The sequence below is a fragment of the Callospermophilus lateralis genome, chromosome X (assembly GCF_048772815.1).
Source record: "Callospermophilus lateralis isolate mCalLat2 chromosome X, mCalLat2.hap1, whole genome shotgun sequence".
Taxonomy (NCBI): domain Eukaryota; kingdom Metazoa; phylum Chordata; class Mammalia; order Rodentia; family Sciuridae; genus Callospermophilus; species Callospermophilus lateralis.
In genome coordinates, this window is record NC_135325.1 from 97,253,027 (window position 1) to 97,270,833 (window position 17,807).

Here is a 17,807-nt window from a genome sequence, read left to right on the forward strand (position 1 = left end):
TGTAGGGCAGTAGGAGTTTTTACCATCCCTGGACCCTAAGTTACAGAAACTAGAAATAGTTACCAGAACCTAGAAGGAGTGATTCATTACAGGTGGCTGCCTTGGGAAGAGTGGTTACCTTATTGAAATGCTAAGCTAACCCAAAGTGATCTTGTAGGAAAGGAATAAATACAGAAAAAACAGAAGAATAAATACTGCAACTTAATTTTCCTCTTTCCTTCTGCTCTCCTGCTGGTAATTTTCCTTGGCCAAATCTAGCCAAAACCCAGAAGGCAAAGAAGCCTATTGATGTGGTTCATATAGGTCAGCCTCCTAAGTAAGAAAGCAGGATGGAAAAGGGTAGAGGGTGTCTGGAGAGTTAAATTGGAAATAACTACCACAGTCATCAAGTGGAGGCTCTGTGAGCAGACTCATGGCAGCCTGGTACCATGCTAGAACCATCTACTGAACCAGATATTACCAAATATTTCTTATGGGACTAAACTGTCCCATGTTGAGAACCATTGCTCTAACCAATGGAGCAAGATTCATATGAATTATAATCTGTGGTTGCCACCTGGACCTTTTGATCTCTTTGTGTCCAAGGACCAGGAGGCAAGAAAAGTCACCATCTTAACTTGGTCACTTGATCTCACTGTCAGAAGGAGGTGGAGTTGCAGTTATACAATGGAAACATGGGAGGAATTCTCTGGAGGTCAGTCTCTAGCAGAAGCAGCTGCTAGGTTGGCTGGCTACTCTGTCAGAGATTTGGCCAGTAAGGCGACAACATGCCCAAGTAAGTTTATTACTTAGATAGACAGCATAAGTAATATAAGCATAGTGTTAGCTCCCCACATCTTTATTCCCCAGGAGGACCTTGAACCATTGGAGTCAGATGACAGATGACATGACTGGTAGGTCACTCTGTTTCTGAGAGCCAATTCTACACTGCAACTGAGTGGTGTGATAGCCTGTAGCTATAAACCAAAAAAGCCAAGATGGATAGTTCCATGCCTCACAGAAGCAAGGGAGGTAGATGAGAGCCTCATTCTGTCATCCTTCTACAACAAAGAGAGCTCCATCCAAGACTACTTTCTTGTCATGTTCTTGAAAATGGCCACTGCTTTCCTTCTGTCCTCCAATTCTCCCACAATAATCTCTCACCCTAATTGGAAACATAAAGGAAATGGGAATGTAGCTGAACCCAAAGAAGTTTACCCATTACAAACCTACCACATAAAGTATTTTATAATTTAATCATCATGGTAAATGAAATATTTTCCCCATATCTATTTCTCCTCAGCTAGTAATAGAGGAAATTTCTTTTTTTTAAAGAGAGAGAGAGAGAGAGAGAGAGAGAGAGAGAGAGAATTTTTAATATGTATTTTTTTAGTTCTCGGCAGACACAACATCTTTGTTTGTATGTGGTGCTGAGGATCGAACCCTGGCTGCATGCATGCCAGGCGAGTGCGCTACTGCTTGAGCCACATCCCCAGCCCTAGAGGAAATTTCTTTTGTTTAATCTTATAGCCTGCAATCTTGACAATTCTATTAATTATATAAATATTTATTACTGTCATTGCATTTTCACATGAGAAAAAAATAATAACTCTTTTTTGAGTATTTATTATGCTATACCATTTTCTTTTATATTGTACTTATTGGAATTTCAAAGAATATAATGTCATTCCTGATTATCTTGAAAACATTTTTTAGTGTTTTACTCTTCAAAATATTTGCTTTTTGTTTGACTTTTAAAAAATTAAATTTACTTTTTTGATTGACATATAAAATTTGTACATATATAAGAGTTACAATGTGATGTTTTTTTAAATTTTTTTAGATGTATAGACCTTTATTTTATTCATTTTCTTATATGTGGTGCTGAGAATCGAACCCAGTGCCTCACACATGCTAGACAAGCACTCTACCACTGAGCTACAGCCTCAGTCTCAATGTGATGTTTTGATTCATGTATATCCATCACCTTAGGTGGGTACTTTCTATTTTTTCTTTTTTTAAAATTTTGAATAAGAGATTTTTAATGACATAACTTTATTGATCTGAATACCATACAGGATGCATTGTAAGTGATCAATAAATATATTTTTTATTAATTTTTTCATTTATATATGACAGCAGAATGCATTATAATTCTTTTTTTAAAAGAGAGAGTGAGAGAGAGAGAAATTTTTTTAATATTTATTTTTTAGATTTCGGCAGATACAACATCTTTGTTTGTATGTAGTGCTGAGGATCGAACCCAGGCCGCACGCATGCCAGGTGAGTGCGCTACCACTTGAGCCACATCCCCAGCCCGCATTATAATTCTTATTAGGTGGGTACTTTCTACTCCTCTTTTACCTTGTGTTTCTATTAGGAGCATGTGTTAGTCAACTTTTCATCACTGTGACCAAAATACCTCACAAAAACAATTTAGAGTAGGAAGAGTTTATTTCAGCTTATGATTTCAGAGGTCTCAGTCCATGGTCCCAGTGCTATGGCCTTGGACCTGAGGCGAGGCAAAACATCACAGCAAGGGTGTAGCAAAGGAAAGCTGTCAGCTCATGGAAGCCAGAAAGCAGAGAGACAGCAAGGCACCAGGGACAAAATATTAACCCCAAAGGCATGTCCCCAGTAACCTACTTCCTCCAGCCACACCCTACCTGCCTACAGTTATCACCCAGTACAGTAGTTTATTCAAATTATTAATCCATCAAATACATCAATCCACTGTTTAGGTTACAATGCTCATTAATCTAATCACTTCACCTCTGAACATGAGCTTTTGGGGGGACACTCATATCCAAACTATAATGGAGTATGTGTTAAATTTTATGAAAGCTATTTTATGTTATTAATATGACCCTATGATATTCTCCTCTAACTTATTTTTGTTATGAATTACATTAATAGATTTCTATTGACCCACTTTTGTATTACCTGAATATATCCAACATGGTAATAATTGGTTATATCTTTGACAATGGATCAATTTAGAATTCTTTTGGCTGCAAGTAACAGAGAGCCCAGATAAAAATATCTTCAACCATAAAGACATTGAATTATTTAGCACCACAAGAACTCTGAAGCAGGTGATTCCAAGGTCATTTTTAGAGGTTGAATAACATCAAGAAGGCCCCACATGCTCTTACTTTCTGATATTTTTATTGCAATGTGACAGAGAACCTCGTTATATTTTTCAGTGTGACTTCTGATATGAGCACTGCTCCCTGTTCCCCTTGTGCCTCACATTTTGGCAAGCTGATCAGAAAGCCTTGTTTCTCCTTCCTTTTGTATTGACAATGGGTTCAATCCATGCAGATGCCATCACAAACAAAAACCCCTAACCTCAGCTCACCCGTTAATCACCATAAAAATCCCAATCCTTGCAAAGTTCCCCTTCCTCACTCTTTCAAGCCATTTTCACATCATCTTGGGATGCTTTCACTGGTTGCCCCAGGAAGCCTCATTATATAAGAAATAAAACTTTCATAATCTCTTAAAATTTTTTATTAGAGTATTATATTTATATATAGTATCTGGATTCCTTTTGACATAATTATACATACAAGAAATTTTATTTACATCACCATTTCCTCTCCCTCTTCCTTCCCTGCTCCCCTCCTCCCTTTTCTCTCTCCTCTACTCTACTGATCTTCTTTCCACCCCCTTATTCATTTTTTTTTGTGTGTGTGGTGCTGGGGATTGAACCCAGGGCCCTGTACATACAAGGTAAGCACTCTGCCAACTGAGATATATCTCCAGCCCTATTCATTTATTTTTGATACATACCTTCTACATATAAAGGAGATATTCCCTTTGGTACTTTTACATATGTGTATAGCATGATTTTGTTAGATTCATTCAATATTTCTTTCCCTATCTCTTCCCTCCTTTCTCTCTCTATGGAAGTCATGTGTGGTGGCACAGGTCTGTAATCCCAGCTACTTGGGAGATTGAGGCAGGAGGATCACAAGTTTGGTGCAAGCCTGGGCAACTTTGTGAGACCCTGACTCAAAAGAAAAGGAACAGGGCTGGGGGCTCTAGCTCAGTGATAGAGTGCTTGCCTCGCATGCCTGAGGCACAGGGTTCCATCATCAGCACCATATAAATAAATAAAATAAAGGTATTGTGTCAATCTATAACTAAAAAAATGTTTTAAAAAAGAACCTTCCTAGAGTATATTCAGTAATAACAAAAAGGAAAGAAAAGACATAATGACAGAAAGGCAGGCAGAAAAGAAGGCAGGAAGGCAAGGAAGGAGAGAGGGAGAAATATGGATACAGAGGAGGAAAAAAAATACTGAAACAGAGACCTACAATTTGATTTAACTGGAAACACAAAAGAATTTTAAAATAGAAAGATAAATGTGCTGAATTGCTTTTGCATCTCTAAAACATAACTTCTGAATTAACATTAATACTGCTGAAATGCAGCAATTGACAAACCTTCACAACTTTAACCAATACTTGGGTTCAAATCACAATAATACTTGAGGAATCATTCTAAATCTGAACAACACAATCTCTAAAATCTTGTGCAGTTACTTAACAGAAAATAGAACAAGCAGGGGTGGGGCTGTAGCTCAGTGGCAGAGCACTTGCTTAGCATACGTGAGGCACTGGGTTCAAACCTCAGCACCACATAAAAAATAATAAAACAAATAAAATAAAGGCATCTATCCATCTACAACTACAAAAGAAATTTTTAAAAAAAAATTAAAAAACAATAGAACAAGCAGCTGAGCACAGTGGCTCATGTCTGTAATCCCTACTGCTTGTGAGGCTGAGGCAGTAGGATTGCAAGTTTGAAGCCAGACTCAGCAACTCAGTAACTCATAAGCAAATTTATATTTTGTATCTAGCAAGTGGATTCACTCTCTCTGCTTTCTGATCATCATGTGATCTTATATACTGTATGTCTTTAGAGCAGCAACTGTTGGCTGCATACTAAAATTTTCTATAAATACAGGTTTATTATGCCCTTGAGCCTATTGCCCTTAAAACAGCCAGATGCTCACTGTGCATTAGTCACAGAAACAGTACTCCACAGGGCTGAGGTTGTGGCTCAGCGGTAGAGCACTCACCTAGCACGTGTGAGGCCCTGGGTTCGATCCTTAGCACCACATAAAAATAAATAAATAAAATAAACGTATTGTGTCCATCCACAACTAAAAAATAAATAAACAGTACCTCACAAACATGCCATGGTCACCATATCTCCTTACTACAGGATGAAATCAAACCTAGGGCCTCTGGCATATCCTACCTGTAGGAGGTGTGATCTCCCTTGTCCTCAGTTCCTTGCCAGATGTCATGGTGCTGGAGGAGGTCATCCTTTGCTATGGTTTGGATACGGATTATTCCCCCAAAGTTTCATGTGCGTTTCATGTGCTGGATGCTTAGTCTCCAACCAGTGTAATGGTATTAAGAGGTGGTGGAGTCCACGGGGAGATAACTAGGTCATGGTGGCAGCATCCTCAGAAGGAATTAATGTCTAACTTGTGGGACTGCATTAGGTCCCATGGGACTAGATTAGTTATCACAAGAGTAGGCTGTTATGAACAAGGATACCTCATATGTTTGACCACTTCTGCATGTGTCTGCTCACTGCTTTCACAGGTGCTTTCACCATATGGTGGCACCTACCGTGCTATGACACAACCTGAGGCCCTCATCAGATGTGGCCATCCAAATTTGGACTTTTCAGCTTCTAAAATCATAAGGCAAAATAAACCTCTTTCCTTATAAAGTATCTGGTCTTGGGAATTTTGTTATAGCAACCCAAAATGAACTAAGACACCCCTCCAAAAGGTCCTTTGATACCTGAGGAGCTCTCTGAACTAAACTGAGTGAACAGTATGTATGTATACTTTACAGCTATTCACCATATGGAGCTCACTTGAGAGTAACTTTTCATTCCTTAAAAAGGACATCCCGGATAAAGAATAGGACCCAAGGGTCAACATAATCAGCCAAACTTCATGCAGGTCTCTTAACACTATTTTTCCTAACTGAATATCAGTCCCATCTGCACCATTTCATAGACTATTTGGGCCATTGCCAATTATCTAACTCTTTGATCTAGATGATAGCAACAATAATAATTTCTACTCCAAGATTTCCCTCTAGTTAAGAACTCTAATAATCTACTGCTTCATAGACTTATATTTTGGGTAAAATATAAATCAAGGTCACCCAGATACTCCTTATCCCCTTTGGAATTACAGACACTACTGATAGTGACCAAGGTACTTAATTTAATTTCACAGAATGTGTAATACTGGGTTCATGAAGAAAGAATTCAATGGAACCTTTACCTTTCTTACAGGCTGCAGGCTGCAGGCCTCATATAGTGCCAAAATGGTTTATTTAAATAAGTTTAAATTCAATTAAATGAAGCATGGTACATTTTTGTCATCACTTAGACATCAGAGGTAAATTATAATGAAAAAATCTGACTCCACTGGGGGAGGGTGTGTGCTGGGGACTGAACCCAGGGCTTTGCACATGCTAAGTACATGCTCAACCACTAAACTATACCCCTAGCCCCATGACTCCATTTTTTTATTTTTGACTACTAACAGCTTTTAAGCTTCACCCTTCACTCTCCCCTTGAGTACCATATCTGGGCAAGCTGATAAGAAAACCTTAATGTTTCCTCCTTTGGTGTCAGCAGCAGTTTCAAACTATACTAGCCCCTATCCACACATAGAAACCCTCATCCCAACCCCACCCATAACCACAATTAAAATTCCAAGCAAATCTCCTCTCCTTGATTTCTTAAGCCATTTTTGGACTAACTTGTGAGGCCTAGCTGCTCTCTTCAGAATCTTCATTATGTAAGTAATAAACATTTTTGGCCTCATGAAGTGTTGCATGCCTGTAATCCCAACTAGTCAGGAGACTGAGACAGGAGGATCACAAGTTTGAGGCCAGCCTGGACAACTTAGCATGAACATGTCTCAAAAAAAGGGGCGGGGGGGGCTTGGGATGTGGCTCAGCGGTTAAACATCCCTGGGTTCAATGCCCAGTACCAAAAGGAGGGGAGCAGGGGATGTAGCTCAGTGGCAGAGTTACCTTCTGTTCAAACCCTACTAGTGGAAAAAAAAAAAGAAACATTTTCATAATCAGTGTGCATATACTATCATCAATCTTGACCTCCAAACAAAAAATTGGGTGGGGGATTCACCCTGTTTCTGCATGATGGTCAAAATATATCTTCCACGTCTCTTCTCATGGCTTCAAGGTAATTACTGAAGCTACAAACAACACATCTTCATACCAGCATCCTAAACAAAAAAAAAACATGGCAGCTCATGGTAAAAGGATTTCACTCTATTGGTACTCTACCTAATCACAAAGGAAAATATTTTCCTTAAACCCCTAGAAAGTTTCCTGATAGACCTCATTGGCCATCACAGGGTTACATGCCCAACTCTAAGCCCATCACTGACAAAATGGGAACAAGATTGGCTAAAATTTGCCATGAGACACTATGGAGGACTTGCCACATCACTGTCTGGGCAATGTAGTGGTTATGTTAGCATGAAAGTGAAAACTTTTCTATTGATTTAACAAAGAATATCTGCCACAGGAACATTGGTACAGTACCTTTTTGGATATTTTATGTAAAATTTTTGCAGATATTTGTAAACTATATTTGTCAGTATTTGTAAACTATATTATTCTATACACTATTTTTCTTATTGGCTATCAAAATTTGTTGATTTCACAAAAATGAACTGGGGAACTGTCCATCTTTTTCTATGGCATGGAATAAACATCTTCAACTTATCATATGCATTTTTTTTTAAGATAGAGTGAGAGAGAGAGAGGGGGAGAGAGAGGGGAGAGAGGAGAGAGAGAGAGAGAGAGAGAGAGAGAGAGAGAGAGAGAGAGAGAGAGAGAGAGAATTTTAATATTTATTTTTTAGTTTTTGGTGGACACATCATCTTTGTTTGTATGTGGTGTTGAGGATCGAACCCGGGCCACACGCATGCCAGGCAAGCGCGCTACCACTTGAGCCACATCCCCAGCCCCTGCATTTTTAACTTATCATAATACATCTTCAAATCTTATTCTACTTCATGTATAATGCAAGAATCCCACAACAAGAGCTGGGGTGTAGCTCAGTGGTAGAGTGCTTGCCTGCCTAGCAGGTACAAGACCCTGGGTTCAATCTCTAGCACTGCAAGAAAATTAAAAAAATAAATCACAACAAGGAATTACTCTTACATTAACCAAAAGTGACACAGAAATGCCAGTGCAATCTCTTTGCAGCAATATTTATAAATGAAATGGGTCAATAGCATTCTTTAGGAGAATATATTTTTGTCATTGATTATTAAGATGGCTACACAAAATAATCTGCAGAGCTTTTCATATTGTTCTGTGGTTGAAATAGCATATATCACCATAATTATCTGATTTTAAAGGTTAAATAGGGGGGCTGGGGTTGTAGCTCAATGGTAGAGCAATTGCCTAGCGCTGGGTTTGATCCTCAGCATCATATAAAAAAAGAAATAAAATAGGGGCTGGGGATGTGGCTCAAGTGGTAGCGCGCTCGCCTGGCATGCGTGCGGCCCGGGTTCGATTCTCAGCACCACATACAAACAAAGATGTTGTGTCCGCCGATAACTAAAAATAAATAAATAAATATCAAAGAATTCTCTCTCTCTCTCTCTCTCTCTCTCTCTCTCTCTCTCTCTCTCTCACTCTCTCTTTAAAAAAAAGAAATAAATAAAGGTAACACACACACACACACACAAACACACACACACACAGTCACATAGGAATTAACACAGAATCATTTTTGTGTCTCTGAACTCTGTATTTCTAAAATTTGCAATGCTCCAGGACTGAGTCCATTGTTTTCTACTTATCTCTTTATGACTTTCTTCTCCCTAGTGGTTCTCATTTAGGTTTATGACTGGTAAACACCACTAATTCATTACTGACTTCCGAATTTATATTTCCAACCCAATTTCTCTTCTGTGCTCCAGAACTATATGTCCCAGAAGTTCTACTTGATATTACCATCCTGGTTGCCATGAGACATCACAGACCATGTCTCTGAAACAAACAGCTACTACAGGTTGTAGCTCTGGACCCCATATAATCTCTCTTTTTTTTTTTTTGTTAACAGGATTTTTTATTTTTATTTTTTATTGGTTATTCAAAACATTACAAAGATTGCAGAATCACATCGGTTACACATCCACATTTTTACATAATGCCATAATAGTAACTGTTGTATTCTGCTACCTTTCCTATCCTCTACTATCCCCCCTCCCCTCCCCTCCCATCTTCTCTCTCTACCCCATCTACTGTAATTCATTTCTCTCCTTATTTTTTTCCCCATTCCCCTCACAACCTCTTATATGTAATTTTGTATGATATATAATCTCTTTTTCATGCAAAATCCAGAGTAAATTTTTTCAGATCTAATGATACTACCAATAGAAACACTATAGTTTCAGCTTCTCACACTTAGAATAAAATTAAATCACCTTAATATTGCTTTTGAGGCCATGTGAGATGACACCTTTGTTTCCAATAGCATCTCATTCCATTCTCTTCGTGTGTGTGTGTGTGTGTGTGTGTGTATTTGCTTGTTACTGGGGATTGAAGCCAGAAGTGCTCTCCCACTGAGCTACATCCACAGCACTTTTTTTAATTTTTTGAGTCAGGGTTTCCCTAAATTGCTGAAACTACCTTCGAACTTGTGATCCTTCTGCCTCAGCCTCCCAAGATGCTGGGATTACAGAGTGTATACCATCATGCCTGGCTTTCTCCCTAACTTATCATGCTTTGGTCTCACTGGCAGCTGTTTTCTATTCCTTGGATGTGTGAAGCTTTTTCTGCACCAAGACTTTTGACACTGGAATTCTAGATCTCATATAATATGTCATCTTCTCAGAGACCTTCTCTAACCTTTTTTAAAAAAAATTTTTAAATTGTGGATGGACATGATACCCTTAATTAATTAATTAATTTTGTGGTGCTGGGAATTGAACCCAGGGCCTTTTGCATGTGAGGCAAGGACTCTACCAACTGATCTATATCCCAGACCTATTTATTTATTTTTATGTGGTGCTGAGGATCAAACCCAGTGCCTCACACAGCTAGGCAAGTGCTCTACCACTGAACTACAACTGTAGCTCCTCTGAACTTCTTATGTACACACAACAATCTCAAACCCCTGTGGAGTCCCAATCTTTCACATCACCTTGTATATTAACTTCTCAGCACTCATAACAATTTATAAATATCTTGCTTACTTGTTTGGCTTTTTTCATTTATTATTTCACCAACAGGATATAATATTATGAGGGTTAGGGATTTTTCAATATTTTTCACCACTTTTTTCAAGCAAAATTATTATGTGTTCAATAACTATCTGCCAAAGGAACAAAAGATTATGGATCTGATAACCAAGAAAGTAGTCTAAATTGGAAATACAGAGTTGTGATAGAGGTAGCATTTTAAATTATAGGAGTGAATAAGCACATCTAAGGACAACACAGAGAATGAAAAGAAGAGGGATCTGAAGATGATACTGGAGAAAACCAAAATTGGAGCCTTGGGTAGAAGAACAAGGAGTTCAAAGAAACTGAGAAAGATAAGCCAGAGGCAAAGGAAGAACATCAGTAGAATTTGATGTTGCAGAAACTAAGCCAGGATAGAGTGTAATGGAGGGAATGTTCAACACCACTGCACTCTGCTAAAAGATGATATGAGAACTAACTTTCAAAGTATCCACTAGTGTTTCTACTAAAGTTGGAACTGCTGAAGACCTTTAGAATTTTCACTAGAGCATTGGGGGTGAAAACTAAAGTGCAGTAGGTTGAATGGTGGAGGGAACATAGTGAAGTGGACATAGCACAGACAATTCTCCTAATGAAAAAAAAAAAAAGGTGGTGATGAGAAAAGCAAGACATGGGCTAGAGGGAGAAAATTATTTTAAGAATGGAAGGAACTATAACAGATTTACTGTATGGCATATCTAGTAACACAGGACATGAGGGAAATGCAGGAAAGTCAAGAGGGAAATAAAACCCCTGAGAAAATAGAACAGGAAGTACTGACATCTGGAGCACTGGAGATAGGGCTTAGCAAGGAAAGCTGGAGGCCTTCATAGCTCATTCCCTTGATTTTCTTGACAAGCAAGACTCCAAGGTCATTTGCTTAAGATGAGAAGGGAACAGTGCACACAGCTCGAGACTGTATAGAAGGTTTGATAGAGCAACTGAGAGTAATGGGAGAGGGAGTTGAGCCAAAGAGTGCACCCGTGCACTCTCCTACCTCACCAGGTTAGAAATCCATACTATGTGGCTGCGTGTTGTCCTTCAGAAACTCTTAGAAACAGGGGTCCTCTCTGCACTCTCCGCAGTGCCCCATCTAGCTTGCCCCGTAGAGCAGTAGAGCAGCAGCCCAACTAGTCGACTGACAGGAAGAGCTCTGCCAAGGAATGTTGGTCCCAACAGGCCTTGCGGCCAGCCTCAGTATCCATTATCTGTGACGTGCTAAGTCGTTGACGCTTTAGCCGCCTAAGGGGTTGATGTGAGAGAGAACTGGTTTTAAGGCTTGGGGCTTTGTGAAGAGAAAGGAGGGGGTAGGAGGTTAAGGAAGAGGCTATAGGATTGGGCAGGGACTGAAACACCACAGAGAGAGGAATTGAGAGGCGGGCCAGTTGGTAGCCCAAGGCTTACTACAGAAGAGGCCGCAGCTCTGCTGACTAGGCCTCAGTGGCCATGGCCGTCGACTTCGGAGACCCCAGGAGCGGTTTCCGCCACAGCGAGGTGGTGGTGTTTATCAACGAAGAGGTGCTCAGTAATGGTGGTAACCCAGACTTCTACCTGACCTTCCGTTCACGGCCCTGGAACGAGGTGGAAGACAACCTGCAGTCCGTCGTGGCCGACCCTCAGGTGCCGCGCACCATTAAGAGGGCGTGCGCCTGGAGTGCCCTGGCCCTTGGGGTGCGAGTGGCCGCGAGGCAGCGGGAGCAGCAGGCGCGACGGGTCCGGCGACTGAGGGGGCAGGTGAAGGAGTGCGAAGGAACCGCCTGGGCTCTGGCCTCGGAACTGCAGCGGCTGCGTGAGGAGAGGGACGACGTGGTTTCTCAGTTGCATAGTGCCAGAGATGACCTGAAGCAAGCGCTGGGGGAGCGCGATGCCCTGCGTGAGAGGCTGAGCCAGTTGGAGCTGTCCCAGGAAGTCGCTCCTGAGTCGCCAGATGAGCAGCACAGGATTGGGGCATGGCCTGTGGATGCAGGGGGACGGAGAGAGGCGCTTGCCACAGGGTCGCAGGGTACGCAGGATGTGGAGTCTGAGGCCCAGATGGCATCCCCAACAGGTATGGCACCCCATTGTACTTGGGCCCAGGTTGCTCAACCCCTCTCTGTCAATGCATTCTTTATTTTTTGTTTATTTATTTATTTATTTATTTGGTACTGGGGATTGAACTCAGGGGCACTCAACCACTGAGCCACATCCCCAGCCCTGTTTTGTATTTTATTTAGAGACAGGGTCTCTCTGAGTTGATTAGCCCCTTCTAAATTGCGGAGGCTAGCTTTGAACTCCTGCCTCCACCTCCCAGCCGCTGAGATCACTGGTGTTGCACCACCCCACCCAGTCCCAGTGCCATTCTTCACACCATTCCCATTGGCATTCCCAGGACCAATACCTCCCCACCCAGAGTAATCTCAATAGAAGTGGCTGGAGCTGCAGTCCAGATGCCCATTGGGTTCATCTATTCACCTGGCCTACAGTCGGCTCATTCAGGCCTTAGTTTAGTGGTGGGATCAGAGGAGCCAAGGTCAGGGAGTAGTCCTGTGAAGCCTCAGGGTACTAAAGCCAGGAGGAAAGTCCTGTGAGGCCTCACTTCTGTAGACTTCTCTGAGCTTAACTGAAGCCAAGGAAACAACAGCCTTAGGGACAGATGGCCAGAATGCCAAAAGATAAGAAAGCCTTTGAATCCCAGCAAGAGGAGAAACTTGTTCAGACATCAGAAGGAGGGTTTGGGACTGCCTGAGATGTAAAGTATGATTAATTTTTCCTGATATTTGGCCTGCTATAAATGTAAGAAAAATCTAGATAACCAGTGAGATGGGACGTCTTCACCAAAACAAGTTCCCTACTGAATTCAAGGAGGTAGAAAAAGAATGGAGATATATTCCAAAGATAAATCATTTTTTGGAGGCCCCTTTCAAATAAAAAGATCTCCTTTATTTACATCATAAAAAAGATGAAACACAAACAAAAATTCCATTATCCCACCATCAAGCAGTACTAGTATTTATTTCAGTGCTGGAAATCGAACCCAGGGCATTCCAAATGCTAGGCAAGCACTCTACCACTGGCCTACATCACCAACCTGCAATAACCATTTTTAACACATTAATACAAATTGGAGAAAGAGTTTAATATCATACATGTGTGTATATAACTTGTATTATTTTTGAAAAATATGAGATTCTGCTGAATATGTTAATTAATCTTTGAAAGGAAAATTTCTCCAATTGCATTTAAGTTCACAGGTGGACTCTGGATGGCTGCTGTTGGTTTACATTCTGAAGAAGCTAATATTGTAGAACACTCTCTTTTTCTCCTTTCTGTACTCTCCTTAACCTCCTTCTTCCATAACACCAGGTCTTCTGCTGGGAATAACAATGTTTTCAGAACATAAGATACATTATGTTCTAGGAACACTGGTGTTGTTTTTTTTTTTTCCTGACAATGTTATTGTTGTACTGTAGATTAGAGCAGTGTTCACATTTTTTTTCTCAGTTTGTTTTTATAACATTCATAGTGTCTGTTCTTTGTGTCTCTAAGCTCCAGGAACTTTGGGTGAAGCTGAAGAAGCTCTGGCTCCCAGTGTGTGACTCCTCATGATACATACTTCTGGCTCTCAGCAGCCTTCACCTATGACCTCAACTGGCTGGAGCTAAAAAGAGAACGAAGGCATCATGGAGAAGGACACATTCTGTCACACATTTTGGAACAAGACAGAGCAGACCAATTTTGTTAGAACTCAATCCTTCTGTTGAAGAAAAGGGATTGACATTGCAGAGTCCAATTGAGAGAAGAATGGTAATCTTAGAGATTGTAGCAAATTTGTTTAATTTCATTCATTAGTTTATTGAACAAAAAGTTACTGTTGGCCTAGTATGTGTTAGAAACTATAACTATGTTAATATCTAGTTTTCACATTATAATCCATTGGGTGAGATTGGTTAGATGACAAAAGTGAGCCTAATTTGAGATATGTGGATCAGGTTGTCCCCTTTGTCTTGCATGAAATGTGACCTTTGGATAAACCCAATTGAAATAATATCAAGATCCAATTTTGGGATAAAAAAAAGGTTTCACTTTTGTGGTTCTGGGGGCATGTCATAGACATTTCATGAAAGGGCTTGAGTGAGCAATTGTTTATCACATTAATCCCAAAGAAGATGAATGAGCAGTGGCAAAAAATCAGGAAAGTATCCTGGCAAAAAGACAGGCAGGGCTTTTCTGATCCTCTGCTGCTTTCCTTTCTTGAGACTCATCTATTTTTCCTGGCTGCATTGCAGCCTGCCTGAAAGATCACTGGACTGTGTTGTAAAAAGACAGTGCTGGGGGACGTATTTGCTACATACTCTAGTCCTCAGCCCCCGATTATCCCCATCCCAGGTTCCTTTCCAATGAACAGTGGATGAAGAACAAAATGCATTCCAAAGACAGACTTCAGGGCTGCTGTACTATGTGTGTATGGTGCTTCTCTTGGAAGGACTAATTGGACTATAAATAGAACTGAAGGAGGCCAGCAAGCTCCAGAATGCCCCTGGGCCCCTTGCCTTCCACTGTTATCTGCAGATTCTTTGCTTCACCAAGACAGCTGCAAAACAAGGAGGAGCCAGGGTAGAGCCCAGGGAGTGGGAGGTGCCATTCTGAACAGGTTTCCCAGAGGTCCCCTGGAGATCCAGCACAGCTTGCCAAGATCAACCATTGTTGGGTGTTTTCTGATCCTAACTAGTAATAAAGAGTTTATACTTGTCTCATGTCTTCTGTGTAGTGTGTATAGAAGGCTTGTGAGAGATGGCAGATTAAATCCTTCCTTCCATCTGAGTGAGGTGAAGGGAATTTCAATCTCATTTCCTATTAGAGGGCCCCTTCTTTTCTTGCCAGTCACCCAAGAATTGGAGGCACCTCTTTGAGGCCTTCACTATCCAAGTCTACATGGTCCCTTCAGGTGGGCATGTCTGCTGCTGCAGGACTGGTGGGGCATGTGGGGGGAAAGGGGACTTAGGTGGGAAGGTGCTGCTTCCGCTTAAGCTTGATCCCTAAAGCCTAGGTAGTTACTGTCTGTCTTACCTGTCTGTAGTTCTGTGTGTAACTTGATCACTAAAGCCTACAGCTTCCCTCTGTATGCAAAAGTCATTTTCCTGAAGCCTTGATTCTCCAATGTCCCTTGATATCTCATGCACAGAAATTTCCTTCCTGCCTTTCTGCCCTCCAAGGCATGACCATCCCCTCCATCCTATGTGTAATCCTATCAAAGTGCTCTTGATTCTAGACTATCTGGTCACAAGATAAAAATTTCATGAGGCAAAAAGGGTTAGATGCTGGCTACCTACTTGGAATAGGGACAGGAATGGGGGAAGAGAATAAAAAGTGATCCTACCTTACCAACATTCTCACTTTCCTCAGAGTTGTGATATTGAAAGGGTCTTGGTTACTTGGGAGGGGAGTGTTATAGACAAAAGGGTCCATCAGGAACATCAGATCTTAAAGCTAGATTTTCTGAATTAGGGTATGTTTTTGTGATATCCTTTTTAAAATTTTTTTAGTTGTAGTTGAACACAATATTTTTATTTATTTTTATGTGGTGCTGAGGATTGAACCCAAAGCTTCACACATGAAGAGGCGGGCACTCTACCACTGAGCTACAGACCCAGCCCTTGTGATATTCTTGTACGTACTGATAGTTCATTGGAATTTGAGGAAGGTGAGACACAGATGATATTTGAGAGTATTATGGTACATTTTAATGTGGTTTTTAATGGCCCAGCAGCATCAGGATCACTTGGGAACTTGTTATGAATGCAAATTCTCAGGCTCCTCCTCTTCTGTCTCTAGCAGTGCTGGAAATTGGGCATAGCTGAAATTTGAAGACCTTTTTTAAAAAAAATATTTTTATTTTTAGTTATAGTTGGGCACAATACTTTTATTTTATTTGTTTATTTTTTTTTAAAGTGGTGCTGAGGATCGAACCCAGCACCTTGTACGTGCTAGGCAAGCATTCTACCACTGAGTCACAACCCAGCCTTCCCACCAGGACCTTTGCTTTAATCCCTAGTGTAATGTGAACAAATCACCCTAGATCTCATTCTGGTTGGCTAAATAAGCCAATACACTCTAATGTCCACTAGAATGTCTGTAGTTCTGTGTGTTAACTTTTATAAAGTTTGATGAGATTACCCAATTTTGGGAGAAGACATTTTTCATGGTAAACTGCCTGATTCTCCCTTAATTCTGGGTTGAGCACAAGAAGGTAAGGGCAGTGAAATGTCTGTTGGAAGAGCCTGGGTTTTGAATCCAGAGAACTTTGTTCAGACACCTGCTCTGCTATTCACTAGCTGTGTGACCTCAAACAAGTTACTGAATTTTTCCAAGCCCCCACAAGTGTTGGCTCCTTTCCCTGCCCTCTGGGTTCTGTTCTGTAATGATGAGGTAATGGATATAATGGATATTCACTGAGGGCCTACTCATATCATTGAGTGTCTACTATGTGAGACTTTATGGCTATTATCCTATTGGTGACTGCTAAGGCTTGGGTGTTGTTTGTCCCCACAAAGGTTAATGTGTTAAAAGCTTGGTACCCAGGGTTGCAATATTGAGAGGTGGTGGAACCTTTAAGAGGTGGCCTAGTGGGAGGTCCTTTGACCACTGGGGGAATCACGCTCAGAAGGGGATACTGGTTTCCTGGAGTTCTTGCCAGAGCAATTTGTTATAGAAGCCTGAGCCCAAGTCACTCTCTAGCTTCCTGTTTCAAGATGAGATTTCTTCCTCACACAAGTGCTCCAGCCATGTAATGCAGCCAACAGGGCCCTAACCAGAGCTGAACAGATGTCAGTGCCATGCCCTTGAAACTCCAAAACTGAGAGCTAAGTAAACTTATTTTCTTTATAAAGTTTGCTTGCCTCAAGCATAACATTGTAACACTGCAAAAAATGAACTCATACAGTGATCTCCACAGCTACATAAGTTATAAGTATAATAGATACCCCCACTAAGTTCTTCAGGAAAGATATTTGACTCCATTTTACAGATATGCAACTCAATCACTCATCCAAAGTTGAGAGTTAGTGAAGCCTGGATTCCAATCCCAACTTGCCTGGTATTGAACTTCATGCTCTTTCTACTATAGCACAATGCCTTAACTTTTTACCCTTAATAATTAATAACAGTTAACAGTGTCTGCCAATAAATACCTTGACCCACAGTTGTGAAAATAGTGGAAGGACTTTGAGTTGCAGAGAATCTTATGGTGAAAAGGGAAGTGAGTGGAGGTGGTGAAAGAATCAAGCTTCGTTGCTAGAGTTGGTACCAGAAAAGGACATAAGTGGTGCAAGGAGAATTGCACACATGACTACTAGGGGTGTTGGCCTTGCAAAACCTTCAGATACAGAAATTAAGAGGCAGAGAAACATGTGGCGGTTGGCATGTTCCCTACCCACACCCCCATGGAGGCCCTTGCCATCAACAATTCCACTCCTGTTTGTCTCTCTCAACTTCAGGTACTGGCTCCAACCTAGACCCTTCTTGTAAAGGCATCCACAGA

General features: G+C 41.0%; 1 protein-coding gene across 1 annotated transcript; it reads left to right on the top strand.

Moving 5' to 3' along the window:
- Positions 1–11,737: 11,737 nt before the first annotated feature.
- Positions 11,738–13,866, top strand: LOC143638658 (testis-expressed protein 13C-1-like). Its single transcript, XM_077106497.1, has 2 exons — positions 11,738–12,338; positions 13,817–13,866. Exons 1-2 carry the CDS (start codon positions 11,738–11,740, stop codon positions 13,864–13,866), a joined length of 651 nt encoding a protein of 216 aa, XP_076962612.1.
- Positions 13,867–17,807: the final 3,941 nt, after the last annotated feature.

What these genes read in the sequence shown, in the direction of transcription:
- LOC143638658 (XM_077106497.1), top strand. Translation starts at nt 11,738, where the DNA reads ATGGCCGTCGACTTCGGAGACCCCAGGAGCGGTTTCCGCCACAGCGAG. An exon ending in CCAGATGGCATCCCCAACAG is followed by an intron (nt 12,339 to 13,816) that starts GTATGGCACCCC and finishes TGTGTCTCTAAG; the next exon opens with CTCCAGGAACTTTGGGTGAA.